Genomic DNA, 24,452 nt, shown 5'->3' with positions numbered 1-24,452 from the left:
CCTTGCCCGCGGCTGACCTAGGTTCGGTTCCCAGCAGCCCGTAGGGTCTCCCGACCCCGCCAGGGGTAATTCCTGAGTGCAGAGCCAGGAGGAACCCCTGTGCACCGCCAGGTGTGACCCAAAAAAGAAAGACAGAAGAGATGGACCACCGACCCCTCGGGTAGAAGCAGGGGAGGAGGCGCCGATCCTGTGTCCCCTCTCCCTTGCTCACGTGCCCGATCACCTCAGCCCTGACAAGGCCACGCTGCTCATGCCCCACAAGGTCTCCGGAAAGCCTCTGACCCTTCTACCCCTGCCCGACTCCCTGATTCTTCCCCAGGCCGGCCCCAGAGCCTGAAGGGCTCAGCGCCCCGGGAGCAGGGCCCCAGCCCTGTGCGCTCCTGGAAGGAGAACAGTGGAGAGCCAGCAGCTTGGAGATCAGCTGTTCCACCCTCTTCACCTGAGAGAGCAGTGGAGGATTGCCCAAGGTCACACGGAGCCCTGCCTGAGCAGAACCCTGACTCCTGGCCTAGTGCTCTTTTCGCCGACTCCTGCACCCCTGCAGCCAAGTTGGCATCAGCCAGGCTCTCTCTGGGGGCTGCCCAACCCCCGGCCTCACCTCTGGGCCCCAGAGACAGCAGGTCTCTGCCTCTAGAGTGCCTCCCCAGCCCCCCACCCCACCCCACCCCACCCCCCAAGCTGGATGTATTGTCTAAGGGAGAGGGGTGGGGCGGGGGGAGACACAGAAGTGAGAGGTTGGAAACAGACAGGAAGCCACAGGCAGTAAACATTTCCTGTCCCCTGGGTAACCGGGCTGGCACCCCACCCCCAGCACTCCAGGAACTCTCACCCTGCCCCCTTCCAGTTCCGCCAGACCCTGCTGCTCCTCCAGCCCTCCAGACCGCCCCTCACTCACTCCACACCACAGCCCCTGGCCCCCTAACACCTTCTGTTCGCACCCACTGATGCTGTAGGACCCCGCCTCTGCCCCCTGCCCCAAATGTTCCTGGTCTTTTCGAACGACGCCCCCCCAGGACCCCAGTACCATCTGACTCATTCCTGGATGACCTCTGCCCTAATTCATTTGAGCAGATAACAATGCTTTGTTGGGGGGTGGGGGGGTTGCAGGGTGTTGGACATAGAATTCAAGGGGCTAAGTACACATAGGAGGCCCCAGTTCCGTCCCTGGTATTGTATGGTCCCTTGAGCACTGATGGGAGCAACCCCCCCGAGCACAGAGCCAGGAGTACCCCTACCCCCCCAGCACCACCAGTTGTGACCCAAACCCCCCTCCTCCCCCCAAAAAGAGATTTTAAAGGGGTCAGAGCAATAACAAAGAAAAGGTTAGGAAAGCATTCCAACATCGGGGAAGGGAATTGCTGAAAACTGAAACGGGACTAAAGCAGATTGAGAAGAGAGAAGCCCAAGTTGTGGAAGACGAGGGGGGAGAGAGAGAGAGAGAGAGAGAGAGAGAGAGAGAGAGAGAGGAGGGCAGGCAGTCCCCAGGGCAGAGGGACAGAGACTGAGATGCAGTGCCAGAGGCGAAGCTGGGTGGAGCCCGGAGGCCAAGGCTGGCAGGGACGTTGGCCCAGGGCCGGTCTGCTCGCCCTGACTGCCAACTGCAGGCCTCATGGCACTCTGGAAGAAAAAGCCGGAGGGCCGAGCCCTGCTCGGAGGCCCGAGGGACCCTGGAAGGGCAGAAGCAGGATGATCGGCCCGGACCTCACCCCTCCTTTGGCATCGCACCCATCAGAGGTGCCTTCTCGTCTCCAGGCGCTCGGACCCCGGGAGAAAAGCGTCTGAAGCAGACCCGAGGGCCGGGGTGGAGGGAAAGGCCTGGAGAGACCCACCAGGCAGAGCCCTGGGTCCAGCCCACGCCCTGGGGAACGCTCTGTTGTTAGCATCCTTGAGCTCCTCTCTCCGCTTCCACCCATTTCCAAGACTCACACTTTCCTCCCGCACGCCTCAGGGCTGGGCTGCGTGGCCCCGAGAAGGACTTTGACTTGGGCCGAGCAGACAGACCGGGCCAGGTGAGGGTCCCTGGGCGCCAGGGACCACAAAGCCGACCCGCGCTGGGCCAGAGGCGAGGCCGCTGAGGTGGCCCAAGGGGCTGAGAGCCTGAGACCCCAGGTCCTTTCCACCCCCTGCTGCAGGGCCCCCTGAGTGAGCTCTGCCAGGAGCGACCTGAGCCCAGAGCCCAGAGCCGTGGAGCACCCAAACCAAGCAAAAACACAGGGGAGAGAGGCGGGGGTCCCGCCCCGTTTCCCCTTCCCAGCGGACTCTAACTTCGGGAGAAGGGGGGAGCGGAAGGGGTGGGGGGGAGGGGAGGGCGGTGTTAGTGACAGCGGCACATGGGGACCGCCTGACTCCTGCCTGCGCGTCTGGCATCTGTGGCATCTTCCGAGATATAAATACCACCCGAGGGGTGTCTACCCCACCCCACCCCCGCCAGCCCCTGGCCCCGAGGCCCACGACGTCCCGGAGACTGAGTCTTGACCTGCCTCTGTTTCCCCGCCCCACAGGGTCAGCGTGCTGGTGGGGGCGCCCAAGGCGAACACCAGCCAGCCGGGCGTGCTGCAGGGCGGTGCTGTCTACCTCTGTCCCTGGAGCGCCAGCCAGGTGCCGCCGTGCTCCCCGATCGAATTTGACAGCAAAGGTAACGCGTCCCGGGGTGGCCCGGGTGGAGCCACGGGCAGGATGGGGCTGGGGGGGACGGGATGGGGACAGCCCGGCCGGCCACGCGCACCCCGCCCCGCCCCGCGCGGTGGCTCCCCGTCGTGGCACTCGCTCTGCCTCCGCGGCCGGCCCAGCCCGAGAGGGCGGGCATGATTCACAGACATGTGGCTCTCATTTCCCCTGAATCACCCACCACTCGGGGAGGCCAGAGCAGGCACACAAAGACCGGCCCAGGCACCGCAGGCGAACCAGGCGGTTCATTCAGCGCCGGACCCAGTGACAGTGCCTGGCGCTGGCTCCTTGCAGGGGCGGCGGGGTGGGGGGGGTTGAGACGCGCGAGGCCACTGCCCCTCGCTGCGCGCTGGGACCTCGCCGAGGCCCAGGTGGCAGCCGGCCAGATGACGGCAGGCCGCCGAGAGGCCACGGTCACAGCTCAGCTTCAAGCGCACTTGCTCCTGTCATACACGGTTTCAGAAAGCGCTCTGCGGACGCGAACTTGCTAATCCTCCCGCGTGGGCCATCCTCCCCCTTTCCTAGGCAGGGAGACGGGAGGAAAGTTGGCCCCGTGGTGCAGCGCTGACCACTGGTGGATGGCGCAAAGGCAGCCAGCTTGAGCCTTGTGACTGGAGAGATAAAGACGGGCTCGGAGGCGGAGGGAGGAGTTTAAAGAGATGGACCAGGCAGCGGGGCGGGTGGCGGAGATAAAATCACGGAACGGGCTGGGTGTTTTTTGACTTGAAAGGCCTGGGACCGGGAGTTCAAAGCTCTTCGCTCAAAGGGCTGATCCGCCTGTTTTGCATGCCAGAGTCCCAGGATTCCATCCCAGACCCCCATGGTCCCCTGTGCATCACCATGATGAGCACTGAGATGGGAGTCCTCCAAGCCCTGGAACATCACATCATATGCTCCCCCTACACCCCCCCACCAAAAAAAAAAAAAGAAAGAGAGAAAGACCGAAAGAAACGGACTGGAGAGAAAGTACAGCAGGTTGGGAACTTGCCTTGCTCACGGGCGACGCGAGTTGGATGCCCTGGGCCACACACAGTCCCCAGAGCACCCCCAGGAGGGAGCCCTGAGTGCCGTGGCTTACGGTGCAAAAAGAGAGGCAATCCAGCTCGAGCAAGAGGAGACTCCGCACGCCTGTCTTGGGCTCGGGGAGTGGCTGACAGACGCAGACAGACGGACAGCAAAGGACAGAGACTCGAGGGGGTGAGAAGGGTCAAGGGTTCGGGCCGTGCCCTTAGGGAATAGGCCCAGCTGAGGACAAAGGACAGCGCGAGGCCACGGCCAGAACCGACCCTTCTCCCCGACACCCACCCCTCCCCCCCCCCAGGCCTCTTTGTCCCAGCTGATGGAGAAGGGGCCAGGAGGAGGCCAAATGCAAGACTGTGACGCCCAGACTGTGCCCGTATACCCTGGGAGGGGTGTGTGTGTGTGTGTGTGTGTGTGTGTGTGTGTGTCTGTGTCTGTGTCTATGTGTGTGTGTGTCTGTGTGTGTCTATATGTGTGTGTGTCTGTGTGTGTCTATGTGTGTGTGTGTCTATATGTGTGTGTCTGTGTGTGTGTCTGTGTGTGTGTCTGTGTGTGTGTGTCTATATGTGTGTGTGTGTCTATATGTGTGTGTGTCTATATGTGTGTGTCTGTGTGTGTGTCTGTGTGTGTGTGTGTGTCTGTGTGTGCATGTGTTTGGAAGATATTGCTGCAAAGCAAACTCTAAAATCCCCATCTCCCCTTCCCGGGGAGTCTTGGGGTCTCGAACCTGCGAGTGCTGAGACGGCCCCTCCCCCGGGACTGTGGTGACCCCCCCCCAACCCACCTCCAACCTCTCCTTTTGCTCTTCCCCCAGGCTCCCGGGTCCTGGAGTCCTCGCTGACCAGCCCGGAGGGGGCGGAGCCCGTGGAGTACAAGTCCTTGCAGTGGTTCGGGGCCACCGTGCGGGCCCACGGCTCGTCCATCTTGGTGAGGGGCAGGGGGCGTGGGTGTGGTGGCCGGGGGCCCCGCGCGCGGGCGAGAGACCCTGGCGGGCTGACGCTGAGGCCGCCCCTCGCAGGCCTGTGCCCCCCTGTACAGCTGGCGCACGGAAAAGGACCCGCTGATCGACCCGGTGGGCACCTGCTACCTCTCCACCGACAACTTCACTCGCATCCTGGAGTACGCGCCCTGCCGCTCGGGTAGGCTGGAGGGGCACTGAGACTGAGTACCCCCACAAACACACACACACACACACACAAACACACACACAAACACACACACACACACACACCAGTTCTCACAGCCCACCAGCCTTTTCCCCGCCCACCCGCTGGCCCCGGGAGCCCCCTTCTCCTTCTCCTTCCACCCCCTTCCCCAAGCCCCTCTTCTGGTCCTCCCCGTCCTTCCGGGGGGGGGCCCTATCCTACAACCGTCACCCCCTTTCACAGATTTCAGCTGGGTGGCCGGACAGGGGTACTGCCAAGGAGGCTTCAGCGCCGAGTTCACGAAGGTGAGGGGCACAGGGAGGCGGGGTGGCGGGCGCCCAGTGGGCTCCCGGCAGGTGCTGTACTCACCTCCTCCCCTGTCCACAGACTGGCCGGGTGGTGCTGGGCGGACCAGGAAGCTACTTCTGGCAAGGTGCGTCCTCCCTCTGCGTCCCTGTCTGCACTGGGCCCTTCCTTCCCTCCCTTCCCAGTCCCAAATCTCTCTCTCCTCTTTCTCTTTCTCTCTCTCCCTAACTCTCGCTCCCTTTGGGGAAATGTCGGGGGGGGGGTGCACACACCCAGCAATGAATCCTTGGAAGCCACTACTGGTGCTGTGCTAAAGGTAACTCCTGGCAGTGCTCAGGAGATCACTAAGTGCCAGGGATGGAACCCGGGCCACCTGCAGGCAAGGCAGACCCTCTAGACTGTGGGACCACCCCTCTGACCCCTTCCCACCCTTTCTTAAGAATCAAATGTTGGAGGGCTGGAGCAATAGCACAGCGGGGAGGGCATTTGCCTTGCACGTGGCCAACCTGGGTTTGATTCCCAGCATCCCATAGGGTCCCCCCGAGCACCATCAGGAGTGATTCCTGAGTGCAAAGCTAGGAGAGGAAGAACCCCTGTGCATCGCCGGGTGTGACCCAAAAAGCAAAATAAATGTCAGGGCTGGAGTGATAGCACAGCGGGTAGGGTGTTTGCCTTGCACGTGGCCAACTCAGCATCCCAAAAGGTCCCCCGAACATTGCCAGGAGTGATTCCTGAGTGCATGAGCCAGGAGGAACCCCTGAGCATCGCCGGGTGTGATAAAAAATAATCAAAACTAAAACTAAAAAAAAAAAAAAAAGAATCAAATGTCCTTTTCTTCTACAAACTTCGCTTTCTGGAACCTGACTTGTGGAATCTACCCATCAGCCCCCGGGCTCCCACCACAGCCTCCTCCATCCGACCCTCCTCCTCCTCCTCCTCCTCCTGTTCCCAGGCCAGATCCTGTCCGCGACTCAGGAGCAGATAGCAGAGTCCTACTACCCCGAGTACCTCATCAACCTGGTCCAGGGGCAGCTGCAGACGCGCCAGGCTAGTTCCATCTACGATGACAGCTACCTGGGTGAGCGTGCGAGGGGGCACTGGGCCAGAGGAGGAGAACCTTGGGGGCCCGGAGCAAAGGAGTGTGGGGGGCGGCAGGGGGCAGCTCTGTGCCCCTGTCTTCGTCTCTGCCTCTCCTGTGTGAGCGCCCGACCGTGGACAAGGGAATGAAGGCGGGGCAGAACGGGGCAGAGAGTCCCCGGACAGGAATGCTAATAGCCACGCCCCTGTCCCCCAGGATACTCTGTGGCCGTGGGCGAGTTCAGTGGTGATGACACGGAAGGTAAGTGTACCCCCAGGCCAGAGCCAAGGTGTGTGTGGGGGCGGGGACAGCAACCCCGAAGCCGGGACCACAGCTTTTGAGCCCCTTAGCGTTCCCATCACGCCTTTCCCGCACCCTCAACCTGCAATTTTCTCTTCTCCTTGCAGACTTCGTGGCTGGCGTGCCCAAGGGGAACCTGACTTACGGTTATGTAAGACTCAGCCCTTCCCTCCCACCCCGCCCCGGCTTAGCTCACAGAACCACCAAGTTCAGCCACGAGTGAGGGTTCAGAAGGGGATCCGAGGGGCTGGAGCGATAGCACAGCGGGGAGGGTGTTTGCCATGCACGCGGCCAACCCGGGTTCGATTCCCAGCATCCCATATGGTCCCCCGAGCACCGCCAGGAGTCATTCCTGAGTGCAGAGCCAGGAGGAAGCCCTGTGCATCCATTGCCAGGAGTGACCCCAAAAAAGCGCGCACACACACACACACACACACACGCACACACACACACACACAAGCTCCAAGGGCCTGGAGCAATAGCACAGCAGGTAGGGCATTTGTCTTGCACATGGCTGACCCGGGTTCAATTCCCAGCATCCCATATGGTCCCCCAGCACTGCCACAAGTAATTCCTGAGTGCAGAGCCAGGAGGAACCCCTGTGCATTGCCGGGTGTGACCCAAAAAGGAGAAAAAAATAGAAGTAGATCCGAATCCAGGCCCAGGTGTCCGGCCTGAGTTCCAGGGCAGGCACTTGTGACCCAGTCTGTTCCTTTTTCGGACCCACTTCATTCCTGACTATCCCCGGCCCCCTTTAGCCCCTGTGACCGTCATTCTTCCCTGTATAATGGGCTAATAATAGTTCTGACCTCACAAAACTCTTGTGAGAATGAAATGAGATAATGCATGCGAAAGTACTCGGCGAGCCGTTAGGCATCGTGCCCCGTGGCTGTTATTATTAGAGCCCGACAAGTGCTCGGAAAGGGAGACAGATAATGCCAGGGGAGTTTGCTCAGTTGAGCACCAGCTGTTGAGGCAAGGAAAGGAGATGAATGAGACCTCACAGCCAGCCCAGAGGGTGTCTAGAGCAAACAGCCAAAGGAAACAGGAGTCTCCCGTCCCCACAGCCACAAGCCCCGGGGCCCTGGTGTCCCTGTGTATGGGCTAGAGAGAATCACTCTCATTCACCTATGAGAAACCGAGGCTCGGGGCTGGAGTGATAGCACAGTGGTAGGGCGTTTGCCTTGCACGCAGCCAAGCCGGGTTCGATTCCCAGCATCCCATATAGTCCCCCGAGCAATGCCAGGGGTAATTCCTGAGTGCAGAGCCAGGAGTAACCCTTGTGCATCGCTGGGTGTGACCCAAAAAGCACACACACACACACACACACACACACACACAATCATCAGTGATGGGTTCAGGGAATGTCCATAGAGAGAGACAAGGGGCTGGAGAGACAGCTCAGAGGGTGGGGAGCGTGTGCTTTGCACCCTGGGTTTGAGCCCTGTCATCACCTGGTTCCCTGAGCACCGCCAGGAGCAACCCCCAAGGTTGAATCAGGAGTGGCCTCTAGGCACCTTCATATGTGGCGCCCAAAGCATGAAACAAAAAAGAGACAGGGAAAGGGATTAAAAGCCGACACCGGCAAAGCAGACAGCGGCAGCGGGTTGGAGGATGAAGAGAAGGAAGCGGGCTCGAGCAGACGCGGACAGGTCAGGGCCAGAGAGCGTCCAGACGTTCGGGAGCTTCTTGCCCTGCACGCAGGTGACCTGTGTGTGACTGCAGACGCCCCCGAGTCCCACCAGGAGTAAGCCCCGAGCACCGCCGGGTGTGGCCCAAAAACAAATCGAAGCAGAAAAAGTGGATAGGTCAGGGTCAGATCCTTCGGAGCCTGGAACAACAGCCAAGAGGTGGAGCACTTGGACGGCAGCTCCAGGAACCCCCGGGGCTTCCGAGCAAGAGGTGTCCCTCCTCATTCCGCTCTCGACAGCAGGAAGGGTGTGGGGAAGGGAGAGCCCGGAGCAAAGAAACAGACAGCTGGACAGCGGCTTGGGACAGGGCTCACGGGGAGTAAACAGCGAGGAAGACAGCAGAGCCTGAGGCCCAGGGTGGCGGAGGGGGGCTGGGCTGCCCCTCCGGGGAACAAGGGCGTTTGTGCCTTAAGGGGGCTGCAGAGTGGAGAGTGACTGAGACTTGGCAAGCGTTTGTTCAAAGACTCCGCTGCTCATTTTTATTTTGCTTGTTAAGTATCCCTGGGGCGATAGCACAGCGGGTAGCGCGTTTGCCTTTCACGCGGCCGACCCGGGTTCAGTTCCTCCGTCCCTCTCAGAGAACCCGGCAAGCTACCCAGAGTATCGCCCGCAAGTTCCCCGTGGCATATTCGATATGCCAAACACAGTCACAGCAAGTCTCACAATGGAGACGTTCCTGGTGCCCGCTTGAGCCAATCGATGAACCACGGGAGGACAGTGCTACAAGTCACACGACCAGTGATGTTTGGCTGGTCCTATCAAAGTGTTTCATGTTTAGGGGTTTCTCCTAGTGGTGCTGGGATCAAATTCTAGTCTCCAGTCTTTTTTTTTTTTTTTTTGCTTTTGTTTTGGTCACACCTGGTGATGCTCAGGGCTTACTCCTGGCTCTGCACTCAGGAATTACTCCTGGTGGTGCTCGGGGGACCATATGGGATGCCGGGAATTGGACCCACATCTGCTGCATGCAAGACAAACGCCCTACCCGCTGTATTATCGCTCCAGCCCTTCTCCAGTCCTTTGAACTCTCTCTCTCTTTCTCTCTCTCTCTCTCTCTTTCTCTCTCTCTCTCTCTCTTTCTCTCTGTCTCTCTTAGACTATGGTCACTTGCCAGTCCTTTGAACCTTTGAACTCTCTCTCTCTCCTCCTCCTCTCTCTCTCCCTCCTCCCTCCCCCCTTCTCTCTCTTTCTCTGTCCCTGCTGATTTCCGTCCTGTGGGGAGAGGTGGATCAATGGGAATCATCCAGTAGTTCCCTTGGTGTATGGAGCAAGATCACGAAGTTGTCCTGAGTCGGTGCCCCCAGCATGCAGATGGGAACCCAAGGGCGACCCTCTGGAGGAAGTTGGGGGCGAGGGTCTGGGAATGTCAGCACCCAGGGGCTGCTCTGGGTGTCCAGACCGATGGGCTCATCTTGCGTCTCCTGATCCTCAGGTCACCATCCTCAATGGCTCCGACGTCCGATCCCTCTACAATTTCTCAGGGGAACAGGTGAGGACACACCCCCTCCACCACCTGGCTTGACCCTGGCCAGGTCGGGCTCCCAGGGGCCCCTGGCTTCCCCACAGCCCCTGTGACCTGCCACCTCGCTCTGACCCAGTCCCCCCCACCCCCAGATGGCCTCCTACTTCGGCTATGCAGTGGCTGCCAGCGACATCAATGGTGACGGGTGAGTAGTGGGGAAGGGGCTCACGGGCTGGTACTCCCCAGAGCAGGAGCGATGGGGGGGGGGGGGGGGGACAGAAAGAAGCAGGTGCTGAGTTCCTTACCGTTTGCCTTTTGGCCATCTGCGTGCCTTTGAAGCGTGGGGGTCACACCCTGCATCTCCACGGAGTTGCTCCTGGCTCTGCATTCAGGAATCACTCCTGTCATTGCTCAGGAGACCATATGTGATGCCGGGGGTCAAACCGGGGTCAGGCACGGGCGAGACATGATCTGCTATACTGTTCCTTCAGCCCCACCTGCCTCTTTAGGGAAGTGTCTGTTCTTTTGTTCCTTTTTTTTTTCCCTTTTTGGGTCACACCCGGCGATGCACAGGGGTTCCTCCTGGCTTTGCACTCAGCAATGACTCCTGGCGGTGCTGGGGGGACCATATGGGATGCTGGGAATCGAATCTGGGTTGGCCGCCTGCAAGGCAAACGCCCTACCCGCTGTGCTATTTTTATTTATGGATGAGGTCATTATATTTTTTGTTGACTTGAAGGAGGGGAAGATGAGAGGAAGAGGTATTGGGGTCCCTGAGAGGGGGAGGTGGGTGATGGGTGTGGGGACGGTGTTCGAACTATGTTTGTGAGAAACCAGCATTAATTATATTGTAAGCCACAGAATCTTAATAAAATGGACCAGACCGACAGTTCAGTGGGCTAGGGGCTTGTCCTTCAAACAGCCAACTCAGGTTTGATCCCCAGTATCCTAAATGGTTTCCTGAGCACCACCAGGAGTGACTCCTGAGTGCAGAACCAGGAGGAACTCTTGAGCATCGGTGGGTAGGTGGCCAAATGATAGTAATAATAGGAATTTTTTTTTCTTTTTTGGGTGACACCCGGCTATGCTCAGGAGTTCCTTCTGGCTCTGCACTCAGGAATTACTCCTGCAGTGCTCAGGGGACCCTATGGGATGCTGGGAATCACACCTGGGTCGGCCGCATGCAAGGCAAACACCCTACCCGCTGTGCTATGGCTCCAGCCCCTAAGCATTCTTTTAAAGAGAAAGAAACGGGTTGTTCTTTCCTGCCAGGCCTTCCTCTGGCCTTTCCTCACTTGGGCCTGAGTTCCCTTGCCAGGCGTACAGCAGCGCCGAGCACTGACCCCTAACAACCAGAGGCCCCCCTGGGTCCCAGAGGCCTGGGACGGGGGTGGGAGGTGGCGAGAGAGGGCTCTGAAGGCATGCGCCCCCTCCCCCTCTCCAGACTGGATGACCTCCTGGTGGGGGCCCCCCTGCTCATGGAGCGGACGGCAGACGGGCGGCCTCAGGAGGTGGGCCGGGTGTACGTGTATCTGCAGCGCCCGGGCGGCATGGAGCCCACGCCCGCCCTCACCCTCACTGGCCGCGATGCCTTTGGCCGATTTGGCAGCTCTCTGACCCCTCTGGGGGACCTGGACCAGGACGGTTACAACGGTGAGTGCCGTGGGCTTAGAGAGAGCTGATGAGGCAGACAGACCCAGTTCAGAAGAGATGGAGGCAGGGTGGGCAGGGGTCGATCAGATACTCAGATACACTGGAGCGATAGCACAGCGGTAGGGCATTGGCCTTGCACGCAGTCAACCCGGGTTCGATTCCTCCGTCCCTCTCGGAGAGCCCGGCAGGGCACCAAGAGTATCCCGCCCGCCCAGCAGAGCCTGGCAAGCTCCCCGTGGCGTATTCGAGATGCCAAACAGTAACAACAAGTCTCACAATGGAGACGTTCCTGGTGCCCACTCACAAATCGATGAACCACGGGAGGACAGTGCTACGGTGCTACCCCCCACCTCAGCCTGGTGACTTCCCAAGGAGAGGTGCAGACTTCAGCTTCTGTTAGTTTGTTTGGGGCCACCCAGCCGTGCCCAGGGATTAACTCCCAGCAGGGCCATGGAAGCCAGGGATCCAACCTGGATTGACCGCGTGCAAGGCAAGTGCCCGCCACGCTGTCCTGGCTCCGAGGTACAGACCTGAATATCAGTGTCCACATCTGGGGCGTGAAGGAATGAGAACACTGGGAACGACCGATGGAAACAGAGAGCCTGAGGTTCAGCGGGGGAGCTGGGGAGTGGAGGGGTGACGTGTGTGCTGCGTTCCTGGCCGGCTGACGGGTCTGGGCTGTGTCTTGCAGATGTGGCCGTCGGGGCCCCCTTTGGTGGGGAGAGCCAGCAAGGAGTGGTGTTTGTGTTCCCTGGGGGCCCCCGGGGGCTGGGCTCCAAGCCTTCCCAGGTGCTGCTGCCTCTGTGGACAGCCGGCCACAGCCCGGACTTCTTCGGCTCTGCCCTTCGAGGAGGCCGGGACCTGGACGGCAACGGATACCCGGGTGAGTGGTGCCCAGTTCCCCCGCGGCCATTCTGGGCTGGCGCCAGCAGAGGGCACTGTGCCCTCCCTCAGCCTCCTCCCGGGCAGTGAGACCCTTGGGGTCCTGCCTTGGGGCTTGCCGTGAGGGTCCTTTCTTATTTTCTTTTTTTTTTTTTGGAAACCAAAGACAATGTTAACCTTTAGGTAAATACTTTTCTATGATGCGACATTGTCATCATTCTTAAAGGTATTATTAAGTATGAGCATACACAGGAGATATAAATACACGAAACAATGTTTCGACCTCCACCTGGTTGGAGACTAGAATGTTACAGTCATTGAAATTGTCCCTCTGTTCTGCTGATAGACTTCACGGGCTAAGGCAAATCTTAGCATCAGCGTGTTTGCCCCCGTCAATGTGCCCCAGTGGCACCTTTTGCTGGATCTTTTCTTCTTGGCCAACTGTGGAATAATAAGACACATCAACCGAAACCCTTCTTTGAAGAGATTGCCAGTCTGCCACTGGAATGAAGTCTGTAGAATCCTTCAGTAGTTCAATTTGTCCAGCAGATCGGGAGCCATTCCCTTATTAAATTCCTAATGATCTGAGTATTTTTCAAACACACTTGTGAGTGGGGCTAAAGTTCTTCCTAACTCATCAAATCTGATTTTTGTAAGGGTGAGTCAGTCTCTTGGAAGCTAGAAACTAGGTAACAGTGTCAAAGCACACCTGTCACACCTGTCTAAGGGTCCTTTTGACGTCTCGCAGATCTGATCGTGGGGTCCTTCGGCGTGGACAAGGCTGTGGTCTACAGGTACTCGCTCCTGGGGTGTGAGCAGCCTGGGAGAAGTGGGAACTGGGAGGGGCTTCAGGGGCGGGGGGATGGAGGCCGGGGAGGGGAGTCGAGAGGACCGTGGCGGGTTCCGGGGGCTCGGCTGTCCCCCGTCCCAGCACGGGCCCACCTCTGCGCTTGCAGGGGCCGCCCCATCGTGTCCACGAGTGCCTCGCTCACCGTCTTCCCTGCCATGTTCAACCCCGAGGAACGCAGCTGCAGCTTGGAGGGGAACCCGGTGGCCTGGTGAGCTCCGCGGGCCGGCCCGGGTCCCGAGGGGGCGCGGGGTGCCTGCCCGGTGGGGGCGGTGTGGGTGGTGGGCGCCAGCATCGGCCGCAGACTGTGACTGGTGCTCTCTCCTTGGTCCCCCGTCAGCATCAACCTCAGCTTCTGCCTCAACGCTTCCGGGAAGCACGTGCCCGACACTATCGGTGAGGGAAGGGGCCCGGGGATTGGGGGGGGGTGGGACAGGGAGCCGGGGCCTCTCCCTGCCGTGCGGGCAGACGCCCTCGATGCGTGTGCCTGCAGGCTTCACGGTGGAGCTGCAGCTGGACTGGCAGAAGCAGAAGGGAGGCGTTCGGCGGGCGCTGTTCCTCGCCTCCAGGCAGGCCACCCTGATTCAGACGCTGCTCATCCAGAACGGGGCCTGGGAGGAGTGCCGGGAGATGAAGATCTTCCTCAGGGTAGGACCCCCCTGGGCGTTGGGGGGGCATGGGAGGGGCGTCTGGCCAGACTGGGAAGGGGCACCCCGTAGAACCAGGGGTCCCGCCTGAAGGAGAGGAAGCGGGTCGACTGCCGTGAAGGACTTGGGATTTGGGGGCGCTGCCGGGGGGCCCCGTGGTGGGAAGAGCTGGAGTCGGACCACCGGGGCCTCTGAGGCAGTGAGGCTGGGTTCTGGCTCTCGGCCCTTGAGCACCACAAGCAGAGCCCGGCGTCAGAAGCGGAGGAGCGGGGCCCCCGTGTCCCCCGGTCCTGACCCCGTGACCCCCTCCCCTGGCCCAGAACGAGTCCGAGTTCCGAGACAAACTCTCCCCGATTCACATTGCCCTCAACTTCTCCCTGGACCCCCGAGCGCCCGCCGACAGCCACGGCCTGCGGCCCGTCTTGCATTACCAGAGCCAGAGCCGGATAGAGAAGAAGGTGTGGGGGGGGGCGGGGGGCACAGCGCGCGGGGGAGGGGGCTCCCTGGGGAAGACGCCCACCGCCCAGAAGCAGGCTAAGTCCCCCTCTCAAGGCCGCCTGCTCCCCAGGCTCAGATCTTGCTCGACTGCGGCGAAGACAACATCTGCGTCCCAGACCTGCAGCTGGAAGTGTTTGGGTAAGTGAAGGCTGACCTCAGCCCGGGGCTTCCAGATGCCAAGTCCCGTCAGGGGACAGAGGGATCTTGGGAACACCTGGTCCCCGCGGTGGAGAGCAGGGGAGCACGCCCAGCTGTGTGGCCCGAGGAAGTTGCGCAACTTCTTGTTTGTTTTGGGGCCACGCCCGGTGATGCTCAGAGGTTCCTCCTGGCTCTGCTGCTCTCGGGAATCACTCCTGGCAGCGTGTGGCGTGGCGGGGATCGAACCCAAGTTGGCTATGTGCAAGGCAGGCACCTACCCACTGTGCTCTCTCTCTGTCCCCAGCTTACTCGGTTTCTCTAATCGGTCATGCTTTTGGCATCAGTTCCTCTGACTTTTGGGGAGATCACGGTCACGGTCCTCCCGTTGTTTATGGATTTGCTCGAGCGGGCCCAGTAATGTCTCCGTCGTGAGACTTGTTGTGACTGTGTTTGGCATGTCGAATACGTCACGGGGAGCTTGCCAGGCTCTGCCGTGCGGGCGAGATCCTCTCGGTAGCTTGCCGGGCTCTCCGAGAGGGGCGGAGGAATCAAACCTGGCTCGGCCGGGCCGGCTGCGTGCAAAGCAAACACCCTACCGCTGTGCTATCGCTCCAGCCCAGACTTTTGAGGAGAGTTAAATGAAATATTCCACGTATCGCATCCAGCCTCGCACTTCCCATGAAGTCGGAGCTCGGGAAATGGGGTCTGTCAGTTTGCTGCAATTCTGGTTGTCACGATCTGATTCCCAAACCATCAATCGTCCTGGTTTGGGAATTCACATTTTGTGCCTCCTCCCCGCAGGGAGCAGACCCGCGTGTACTTGGGCGACAAGAATTCTCTGAACCTGACTTTCCATGCCCAGAACGTGGGTGAGGGCGGCGCCTACGAGGCTGAACTCCGGGTCACCGCACCCCCGGAGGCTGAGTACTCCGGGCTCGTCAGAAACCCAGGGGTGAGAGGGGGCTTCCGGGCTGGGCCTGGGGGGCGGGGGGCCACCCTTGGCAGGAGGGCGCCCACCCCTCACCCGCGCCCCTCACCTCCAGAACTTCTCCAGCCTGAGCTGCGACTACTCCGCGGTGAACCAGAGCCGCCTGCTGGTGTGCGACTTGGGCAACCCCATGAAGGCGGGCGCCAGCGTAAGTCGGGGCCGGGGCCCGCCCCAGACCCAGAGCAGACCCAGAGTGGGTGAGCGCAGCGTGGCTGAGCCTGGCGTGAAGCCAACGCCTAGTCTGCCCGTCCCTCTGTCCCGCAGATCTGGGGTGGCCTTCGGTTCACAGTCCCGCATCTCCGGGACACGAAGAAAACCATCCAGTTTGACTTCCAGATTCTCAGGTAAGGAGCTGGGGGCTCCCCAGAGATACCCCCCACCCCGTCCCCAAGGCCCGCACGCTCTTGAGTTGGGGCGTGGGCCAGGGCGGGCCGAGCATCAACTCAGTCTCTCCCACCCCACAGCAAGAATCTCAACAACTCCCAGAGCGACGTGGTGTCCTTCCGGCTGTCCGTGGAAGCGCAGGCGTTGGTGTCCCTGAATGGGTGCGTGCGGGCGGCCGGGCCCACCTACGAGGGCGGGGGAGGGGCGGTCTAGGGAGAGGGCGCCCCCGACGGTCTCTAAGCCCCCGTCCTCCTCAGTGTGTCCAAGCCCGAGGCCGTGCTCTTCCCGATGACAGACTGGCACCCCCGGGACAGGCCGCAGGAGGAGGGCGACGTGGGCCCCGCGGTCCACCACGTCTATGAGGTGAGGGCCCGGGGCGGGGGCAACCAGAATGAGAGGAAATGGGGTGGCCGGGAGCGGCCCGGGGCGTGAGGGCAGGGGAGAAGGCCGGGACAGATGTGGCCAGATGTTTTTCCCTGTTGGGTCTTTTCCCTGTTGGACTCGACTGAAAAGAAGTCTTAAAGCTGTTTGATAAATTAATTCAACTTAATTTTCAGGAACTGGAGGGATAGTTCGGTGGGCAGGCACTTACTTTGCACGTATCAAAAACTGGGTATGATCCCTGGCATCTCATATGGCATCTCATCCGCGATGCCCCGGGCTCGGCACTCCCGGGTCACCCCCGGCATTGCTTAGGGGACCGTGTGGAGTGCCGGGATCAAACCCAGCTGGGCTGCGCGCAAGGCCGGCGGCCTCCCCGCGGTGCTCTGCGGCTCCGACCCGAGGAGGGCGGGAGCTGCCTGCAGTGTGCTGGCTTCCGTCTTCCCCGCGGCGACAGGAGCGTGGGCCCCGGTGGCTGGCGTCGCCTCGGCACAGAGAGGCCGTCCCTGCTCCTGACGCTTGTGCTCTCCCTCAGCTCATCAACCTGGGCCCCAGCTCCATCAGCCACGGCGTACTGGAGCTCAGCTGCCCCCACGAGCTGGACGATCTCCCACTCCTCTACTTGACCAGGGTCACCGGGCTCAGCAACTGCACCACCAGCCACCCGCCCAACCGACAGGGCCTGAAGGTGAGCTGGGCCCTGTCCGCGTGGACACGGTCAGAGGCCCGCGGCGGGGGGTTGCTAGGAGCCCGCGAGGACAGCCTGGGCTGGAATCGAGGTCACTGGAAGGAGGCCAGGCAGGCGACACCTCAGGGCCCCCAGAGGGAAAAAGACATTTATACTCCGCGGGAAATGTCCCTGGCTTTCCTTCCGGTGCTGGCGGACTCCTGGGCCCAGCTCTGTCCCCGGGGAACTCTTTAGGCTGCTCTCCTGGGCCCCCACGCCTGTTCGAAAGTTTGTTTTCTTATTAACAATGCTTAATTAAATGAACGTCAGCGCTGACGGCTGCTCCAGCTTCAGTGAGACCAAACAGAGCTAGCAAGGCCCCAACTTGCATCGAGTTCACATTGAGTGGAGGGGAACAGACCGTCAGAACTCAAAGGGAAAGGAGCTGGAGAGGGCGTTTGCCTTGTACGCGGCCGACCCGGGTTCGAGTCCCAGCATCCCATAGGGTCCCCCGAGCACCGCCAGGAGTAACTCCTGAGTGCAGAGCCAGGAGAAACCCCTGAGCATCGGCGGGTGTGACCCAAAAAGAAAAAAGGAAAAAAAAACCTTAAAGGGAGAAATGAACTGGTACTGGGAAGTGTGAAATGGGACCAGAGCGGCAGGAGGGAGGGCGCTGGCCTTGCACGCAGCCAGCATGGGTGGGTTTGATCCCCAGCATCCCATCTGGTCTGCCGGGCACTGCCAGCAGTGACTCCTGGGTACAGAACCAGGAGTAACCCCTGAGCACTGCTGAGTGTGACCAAAAAGAAAAAGAAATGTGGTGAAGGTTCATTGCCAGCATGCGGAGGGCTGCTGACTCTGAGTCATCAGAGGAAACCTCCCAAGGAGATAGTGACTGAGCTGAGAGGCTGAAGACTGAGACCGAGTCCTGGGAAGACTCGCCACGAGGGGGGGCGTGCGCCGGGTTGGGGGGCAGGGCGCTCGCCTCGCTTGTGTGGGCCTGGGTTGGACCCTTGGCACCACGGCAGCTACAGAGAAGACTGGGAACGTGTGCCCCAGGCGGACGGAACAGCCAGTGCAAAGGCCCTTACTGGCAGGGACGGGATCGAGTTATTATGTCTGGACGTCTCCTCCCCTGAAACTCGTGGACCTGATTTGATCCGCTCAGATATCCCAGTTGCTGGGCTCGGTTCCTTGCCTTGGGCGGTGGTGACTTGGATGGACGGAAGAGTCCAGAGGGCCCAGGGCTGTGGCGCCACATGGGCGAGGTCCTCGTTGGGTACCTGGTACCCCGGGCCCCCTGTTTCCAGCCGAGCACTGCAGTGTTGCCCGAGAGGCCCCAAGGAGTTGTGCTGTGCCCCCGAGCACAGGCCGCTGAGATGCTGCAGGAGCACTGTGCTCCGGTTGTTCATCGATTTGCTCGAGCGGGCACCAGTAACATCTCCATTGTGAGACTTCTTGTTACTGTGTTTGGCATATCAAATACGCCACAGGGAGCTCGCCCGGCTCTGCTGCGCGGGCGGGATACTCTCGGTAGCTTGCCAGGCTCTCCTAGAGGGATGGAGGAATCGAACCCGGGCCAGCCACGCGCAGGGCAAACGCCCTCCCCGCTGTGCTGAGGAGGGGTGAACAAGCGTGTCTGCTCTTCCCAGTTGGACCCCGAGGGCTCCCAGCCCCACCAGCTGCACCGGCGGGAAGCCCCTGGCAGAAGCCCGACCTCTGCGGGACCTCAGATCTTGGTACGTCGCTCTGGGACTTCCTGGGCCGGAGCCTCGAGTGCTGGGTTGTCTGGGAGCCCCGAGAGGGCAGCAGTCAGATTCGGGTCTCTTCTCTCCTTCCCAGAAATGCCCAGAGGCCAAGTGTTTCAAGCTGGCCTGTGAGCTCGGGCCCCTGCACCGGCAAGAGAGCCGGAGTCTACGGCTGCATTTCCGAGTCTGGGCCAAAACCTTCCTGCAGGTGAGGGAGGGAGTCTCCGCCCTGGCCCAGCCGCCCAGCCTCCCCGTCCCCTTGGGGAGTGAAACCCAGCGGAGGCCGAGGCCTGGCTCAGCGAGGGCGTGGGTGCTTCGTGCCACCTGGTGGCCACGGCCGGAATGACTTGATTTCCTTCCCAGGCCTCCCTCACAGAGCTCAAAGGGAAACGGAGGGGCGGGGAGGGGGGGGGGGATTGCGGTGTGCAGTGGAGGGCGCTTGCCCCAAACGCGGCGGCCCAAGGTTCGATCTCTGGCGCCCCATAAAGTCCCCCCTAAGCACCGCCAGGGGTGATTCCTGAGTACAGAGCCTGAGCATCGCAGGCTGCGGCCCAAAAACTAAAAAGAAAAGGAAAACTAAGAGACGCAAGAGGCGGAGAGTAAAGCCCGGAGTCATCAAGAGGTGGAGGGTCCCGGCACTTTGGTGGCGGTAAAGACAGAGTGACCTTGCTCATCAAAATCCTGAGTAAGGGGCCGGAACAATAGCACAGCAGGGAGGGCGTTTGCCTTGCACGTGGCCAACCCAGGTTCCATCCCCGGCATCCCATAGGAGCACCGCCAGGAGTCATTCCTGAGTGCAGAGCCAGGAGTGACCCCTGTGCATCGCCGGGTGTGACCCAAAAAGCAAAAAGAAAAAGTTAAGTTTAACTAAATAAAAACATTTTTTTAACTGGAGAGCCAAAGGGAGAATACAGTGGGTCTAGCTGTGGCCTTGCATGCACCAGACTGAGTTTGAGCGGGCACTGCCTGTGGTCCCCTGAAGTGCTCAAGAAGTAATCCCTGGGGCTGGAGCAATAGCACAGTGGGTAGGGCGTTTGCCTTGCACACGTCCGACCCGAGTTCAATTCCCAGCATCCCATATGGTCCCCCAAGCACCACCAGGAGTGATTCCTGAGTGCAGAGCCAGGAGGAACCCCTGAGCGTTGCTGGGTGTGAGTGATCCAAAAAGCAAAAAAAGAGAAGTAATCCCTGAGCACAGAACCAGGAGTAAATTCTGAACACATCCAGGCGTGGCCCAGAAACCAAAAACACATACGAAGTCTAAATTTTCATTAAGGAGACAAAATATCAGTCATTGCTGACCAGGTATGTTTAACCCACATAAACGATACAATGATACTTTTAAATTTTTTACGGAGCCTGCAATCATCTAATTATATGTCATTTCTTTATAATTATCTCATTACACGTCTATTATCTCATACGAGGAACGTAGAGGGCCAGGTACATGAACTGCAAGCAGGAGCCCCGGGTTTGGTCCCAACACAGGGAAAGCCCTAAGCACTCCAGGTGCCCCACCACCCCCCACTCCCCAAAAAAGAAACAAAGAGACTCAGGAGAGAATGGATCCAGAACCCAGGAAATACCCCGCCAGGCCTGACCGGGGAGTCCTCGAGGCCCCCAGGGGCTCCCTGGACACCTTCTCCCCTCCCACCCCCCGCAGAGGCAACACCAGCCCTTCAGCCTGCAGTGCGAGGCCGTGTACGAGGCCCTGAAGATGCCCTACCGGATCCTGCCTCGACAGCTTCCCCGGAAGGAGCTGCAGGTGAGTGCGGGGTCCAAGGCCAGCCCTCTGGGCCAGACACCAGGACCGGAGGAGGGGTGGTGCCCGGCCTTGTTATTGGAGCACATCTTGGCTGAGCATCTGCTAGGAGCCAGACACCGTCCTAGGGGCTGGCGGCAGACGGGAAGCAAAAGAAACGGGGTCTCTTTGCTCCTGGAGTCTCCATCCCGTGAGTGACGCGGACGGTGTGACACGTGCCGGGATGCGTCTGGGGGCATTGGAACCCAGTCTCGGGGGCAGGAGAGGCTTCCCGGGAGAGGCCCTGTGGAGGCCTGTAGGGTAGAGAGAACGACCAGGCTGACCGGTGAGGTCAGGACCATACTCCAGGGAGAGGGAATTAGCAGCTGTGAAGGCCCCCGAAGATTTGGGAGCCAAGGGTTGGGGGCGGGGGTCAGGGAGCAGCCCCCTGCCAAGGGTCAGACCAGGAGGCTTAGGAAAATGAGCCGGAAATAAGAAGGAAGGCACGTGGTCGGGCCTAACAGCCCCTCGGACTGAGAGCCCCCGTCTGCCCTTCACGTTCGATACGTATTGCGTAGAAGCGTGGATCCTTCGAAGAGCAGCAACATGCTTTGATCCTTGGTCTCGCTCTCCTAATCTATCCGGGAGAAACATTCGCACATCCGAGGGCCTCGGTGTATCAGGACAAACATCCGTATAATGGGCTTATCTTCAGAGATACTTCCTGGGAGGAAGAGCAACAATCCCAGGCCCTTCCCTCCGTAGCTCTCCGCACCCCCCACCCGTCCAACAATATCACGGTCCCGTTACCTGCCTGGTCTGCCTCTCTCCCCCACCCATCTCACTTAACCCTCTGTTTCCCCACACACAACAACAACAACAAGAAGTAACTGTTTTGGGTGTTGAACCTTAGAAACTCAGAATTCTTGTTTGCCTGAATGGGAGGTGAGAGGGGGCCTGGGCCCACGAGGGGGTGGGCGCTCCATTTCGGACGGGGAAGCTCCAGGGCCTCTCTGACTCGCGTCCTAGGTGGCCACCGCCGTGCAGTGGACCAAGGCCGAGGGCAGCCAGGGAGTCCCGCTGTGGATCATCATCCTCGCCATCCTCTTCGGCCTCCTCCTCCTGGGTCTGCTTATCTACATCCTCTACAAGGTCAGCCGCGCCCCCGGCGTGCCCCGCCCAGCAGGCTCTGCCCTTGCCCGATCCCAGATGTCCACCCCTGCTCGGTCCTGCCAGCATCTCGGCTGCCCCCTCCGCACGCATCCTCCCCGACCGAGTTTCCCGACTCAAGCCGCCGTCCTTGCAAATACCCTGCTCCCCACAAGTGGCCGCTGTGTGGCCTGGGTGCTGCTTCCGCGTCCCCAGAGGCCGGCTCAGCAGTGGAGCCAATGCCAGCGGTGGCCGCGGTCCTGCGAGGAAGCCAGGACTGTAGCACTGTCCTCCCGTTGCTCATCGATTTGCTCGAGCGGGCCCAGTAATGTCCCCATCGTGAGACTTGTTGTTACTGTTTCCATATCGAATATGCCACGGGGAGCTTGCCAGGCTCTGCCGTGCGGGCGGGATACTCGGTAGCTTCCCGGGCTCTCCGAGAGGGGCAGAGGAATCGAACCTGGGTCAGCCACACCGGCCGCATGCAAGGCAAAGGCCCTACCGCTGTGCTATCGCTCCAACCAGGACTAGACACGTCAATCCTGGCACTTGAGGGGCTGGAGCGACAGCACAGGGGTAGGGCCTTTGCCTTGCACGTGGCCGATCCGGGTTCGATTCCCAGCACCCCATATGGTCCCTCGAGCACCGCCAGGAGCAATTCCTGAGTGCAGAGCCAGGAGTAACCCCTGTGCATGGCCGGGAGTAACCTAAAAAGAAGAGAAGAAAAAAAAAATCTGGCACTTGAGCTCAGGCCTATTTTTGCCCCTTTTAACACTTAACTAGGGAGTTGTTGGGGGGTTTTGTTTTGTTTTGTTGCTTGTTTTTTTTTTTTAATTTTTTGTGGTTATTTGTTGGGGAGGGAAGGGTTTGTGGGGGTTTCTTTTTTTCTTTTCTTTTTGGATCACACCTGGCGATGCACAGGGGTTCCTCCTGGCTCTGCATTCAGGAGTTACTCCTGGCGGTGCTCAGGGGACCATATGGGATGCAGGGAATCGAACCCGGGTCAGCCATGTGCAAGGCAAACGCCCTACCCGCTGTGCTATCGCTCCAGCCCCAGTTGGTGGGTTTTGTCTTCGTTTTGTTTTGAGGCCTCACCCTGCAGTGCTCAGGGCTTATTTCTGGCTCTGTGCTCAGGGATCACTCCTGGCGAGGCTAGTCAGGAGTAACCCCTGGGCATCGCCAGGTATGGGTACCCCCCCCAAAAAAAAACAATCCGGGTCAGCTGCATGCAAGACTAGCGCCCTTTTCCCTGTCCCATCTCTCTGGCCCAATGAGGGGTATTTTGTTGGCACCACTGAAAGACCCCCCTCTGCCGTATTACCGCCACCGTCCACCCTCCTTGTCCTCTTGAAAAGATGGTCTTAGCCTGACTGTGGCCAGTTTTGCAGATGGGGAGGTTCCCTGCTCCTTCCTGGGCTGAGTTCCAGCACAAAACCCAGCCCAGCTCACCTAGCGTCTCCCACCTTCCTCCTCCCCAGCTCGGATTCTTCAAACGCTCCCTCCCGTACGGCACCGCCATGGAGAAGGCCCAGCTGAAGCCTCCGGCCACCTCTGACGCCTGAGTCCTTCCCATCCCAGACTCCCGATCCTGAAGGCCCAACTCCCCGGCCCCGTCTGCGGACAGGGAGCGGGATGGGCGCTTTCTGAAGGTGCTGAGGGCCGGGAGACGCTCCTCTCCCCAGCCCAGAGACATACTTGAAGGGCCAGCGCCGGGGGGGTGCGGAGGAGCTGGGGTCCCCTCCCCCAAGCACTGTGAAGGACCCTTGTTTACACACGCCCTCCTCGAGGATGGGGGAGCTCCGATCCAGGGACCGCAGCCCCAGCCTCCCCGCAGCCTCTGCGTTCTGGAAAGAGTTTCCTGAAAACAACTTGGAACCTTCCTTCCTTCCTTCCCTGGGGAACCTAATCCCGGATCTCTGGGCCCCGACGTGCCACCAGGACTTCCTGCCTCGCTCCAGCCTGCGGAGAGCAGCCAGAGACGCCTACGAAGCTCCCAGCTAAGGCCCCGGGCCCTGGGCCGTGAGACCCGGCAGCTGTGGCCAGGCCGTGCCCTACAGGCCGACAAGGAAGCATCCGAGGCAGATGCCGCGCTCAGGACCGAGCCCAGACAAGGGTCACTGCTGGCCCAGAGCCAGCCCGGAGGGGCATCAGGACGCTCAGGAGGCTACGCGGAGCCTGGGACCGGGCGTGGAACTGAGATCCAGACTCAGGCCCGGGAACAGAAGCGGGCAGTTTCCAGAGAACACTTGAACCTGCTCCCGCCCCAGGCCCAGGGCCCCCTTCGTCCCTGCCTCCGGGGGAGCCGGGTTTGCCCAGGACCCCACCAGGGCGATGACGGCCACAGATCTGGAACCTCAGCGTGGCCAGGCGCTGGCCTTCCCGGGTCCCCGGACAGAGGGAAGCCCGCTGCCCTGGGCCTCGGGGCTGGGGTCTGCCACCGTGCACTGATGCTGCCCCTACTCCCACCGTCCGACCCTCCCCTCCCCTTGGCTCCGGATTTTCGGGACTTATTTAAACTCTGTTGCAAGTGCAATAAACCCAGCCCGGTGCCCCCACTGACCAGAGCTGGCGTCTGGGCGTTCCCACTCTCTTTGCAAGCCCACCCGGGGACCAGACGGTGTGGTCGGTAGCAAGTGTGTCTCACGGCCTTTTTCCACTGGGAAGCAGGACCATGACCTGGCCCCCCACACCACCCCCGAAACGGGGGCTAGCTTTGGGGCTCCTTTTAGGGGAAGGATCTGGTAGGGGGGCAAAAACCAGGTCTTCACCCCTCTGCCCGTCCACAGACAGATCTGCTTCCCGGCTCCTCCCAAGAGACGGGAGGGGGGGCATGTTCTTGGCGTGGGTTTGAGCGTCAGGCCAGTATCCTACAGGGGAAGTTTGAGTGTTTTTGCTTGGCGGCCACGCGTGGCTGCGCTCAGGGCCTACTCCTCACTCCGTGCTTGGGGGTGGTTCCTCGTGCTGGGGTTCGAGGCAGTCCCCAGCTTGCAAAGCCAGCACTCGGCCCGTTGCTCTGTCTCTCTGACCCTGGAGGTCCGCGTTAAAGGTAGGGAGATGAGGGGC

The 24,452-nt window shown here is 60.4% G+C and overlaps 1 protein-coding gene across 1 annotated transcript in view; it reads left to right on the top strand.

The window, feature by feature from the left end:
- ITGA5 (integrin subunit alpha 5) overlaps positions 1-23,966 on the top strand; it is a 30,004-nt gene extending 6,038 nt beyond the window's left edge. The window contains 29 exon segments of the mRNA XM_056120002.1: positions 2,502-2,635; positions 4,502-4,614; positions 4,706-4,826; positions 5,076-5,137; positions 5,220-5,265; positions 6,091-6,216; positions 6,433-6,477; positions 6,624-6,667; positions 9,637-9,693; positions 9,819-9,871; positions 11,111-11,319; positions 12,011-12,202; positions 12,950-12,995; positions 13,158-13,259; positions 13,389-13,444; positions 13,542-13,696; positions 14,016-14,153; positions 14,264-14,331; positions 15,133-15,283; positions 15,375-15,467; positions 15,584-15,663; positions 15,784-15,864; positions 15,961-16,066; positions 16,620-16,772; positions 18,404-18,490; positions 18,594-18,707; positions 20,163-20,264; positions 21,270-21,392; positions 22,868-23,966. Coding sequence (XP_055975977.1) covers positions 2,502-2,635; positions 4,502-4,614; positions 4,706-4,826; positions 5,076-5,137; positions 5,220-5,265; positions 6,091-6,216; positions 6,433-6,477; positions 6,624-6,667; positions 9,637-9,693; positions 9,819-9,871; positions 11,111-11,319; positions 12,011-12,202; positions 12,950-12,995; positions 13,158-13,259; positions 13,389-13,444; positions 13,542-13,696; positions 14,016-14,153; positions 14,264-14,331; positions 15,133-15,283; positions 15,375-15,467; positions 15,584-15,663; positions 15,784-15,864; positions 15,961-16,066; positions 16,620-16,772; positions 18,404-18,490; positions 18,594-18,707; positions 20,163-20,264; positions 21,270-21,392; positions 22,868-22,951 — 2,941 coding nt within the window. The 3' untranslated portion in view covers positions 22,952-23,966.
- Positions 23,967-24,452: the final 486 nt, after the last annotated feature.

Source organism: Sorex fumeus, unplaced genomic scaffold, assembly GCF_029834395.1.
Source record: "Sorex fumeus unplaced genomic scaffold, SorFum_2.1 ptg000042l, whole genome shotgun sequence".
Taxonomy (NCBI): Eukaryota; Metazoa; Chordata; class Mammalia; order Eulipotyphla; family Soricidae; genus Sorex; species Sorex fumeus.
The sequence above is the reverse complement of the archived record's forward strand: the minus strand, read 5'-3'. Positions and strand labels throughout refer to the sequence as shown.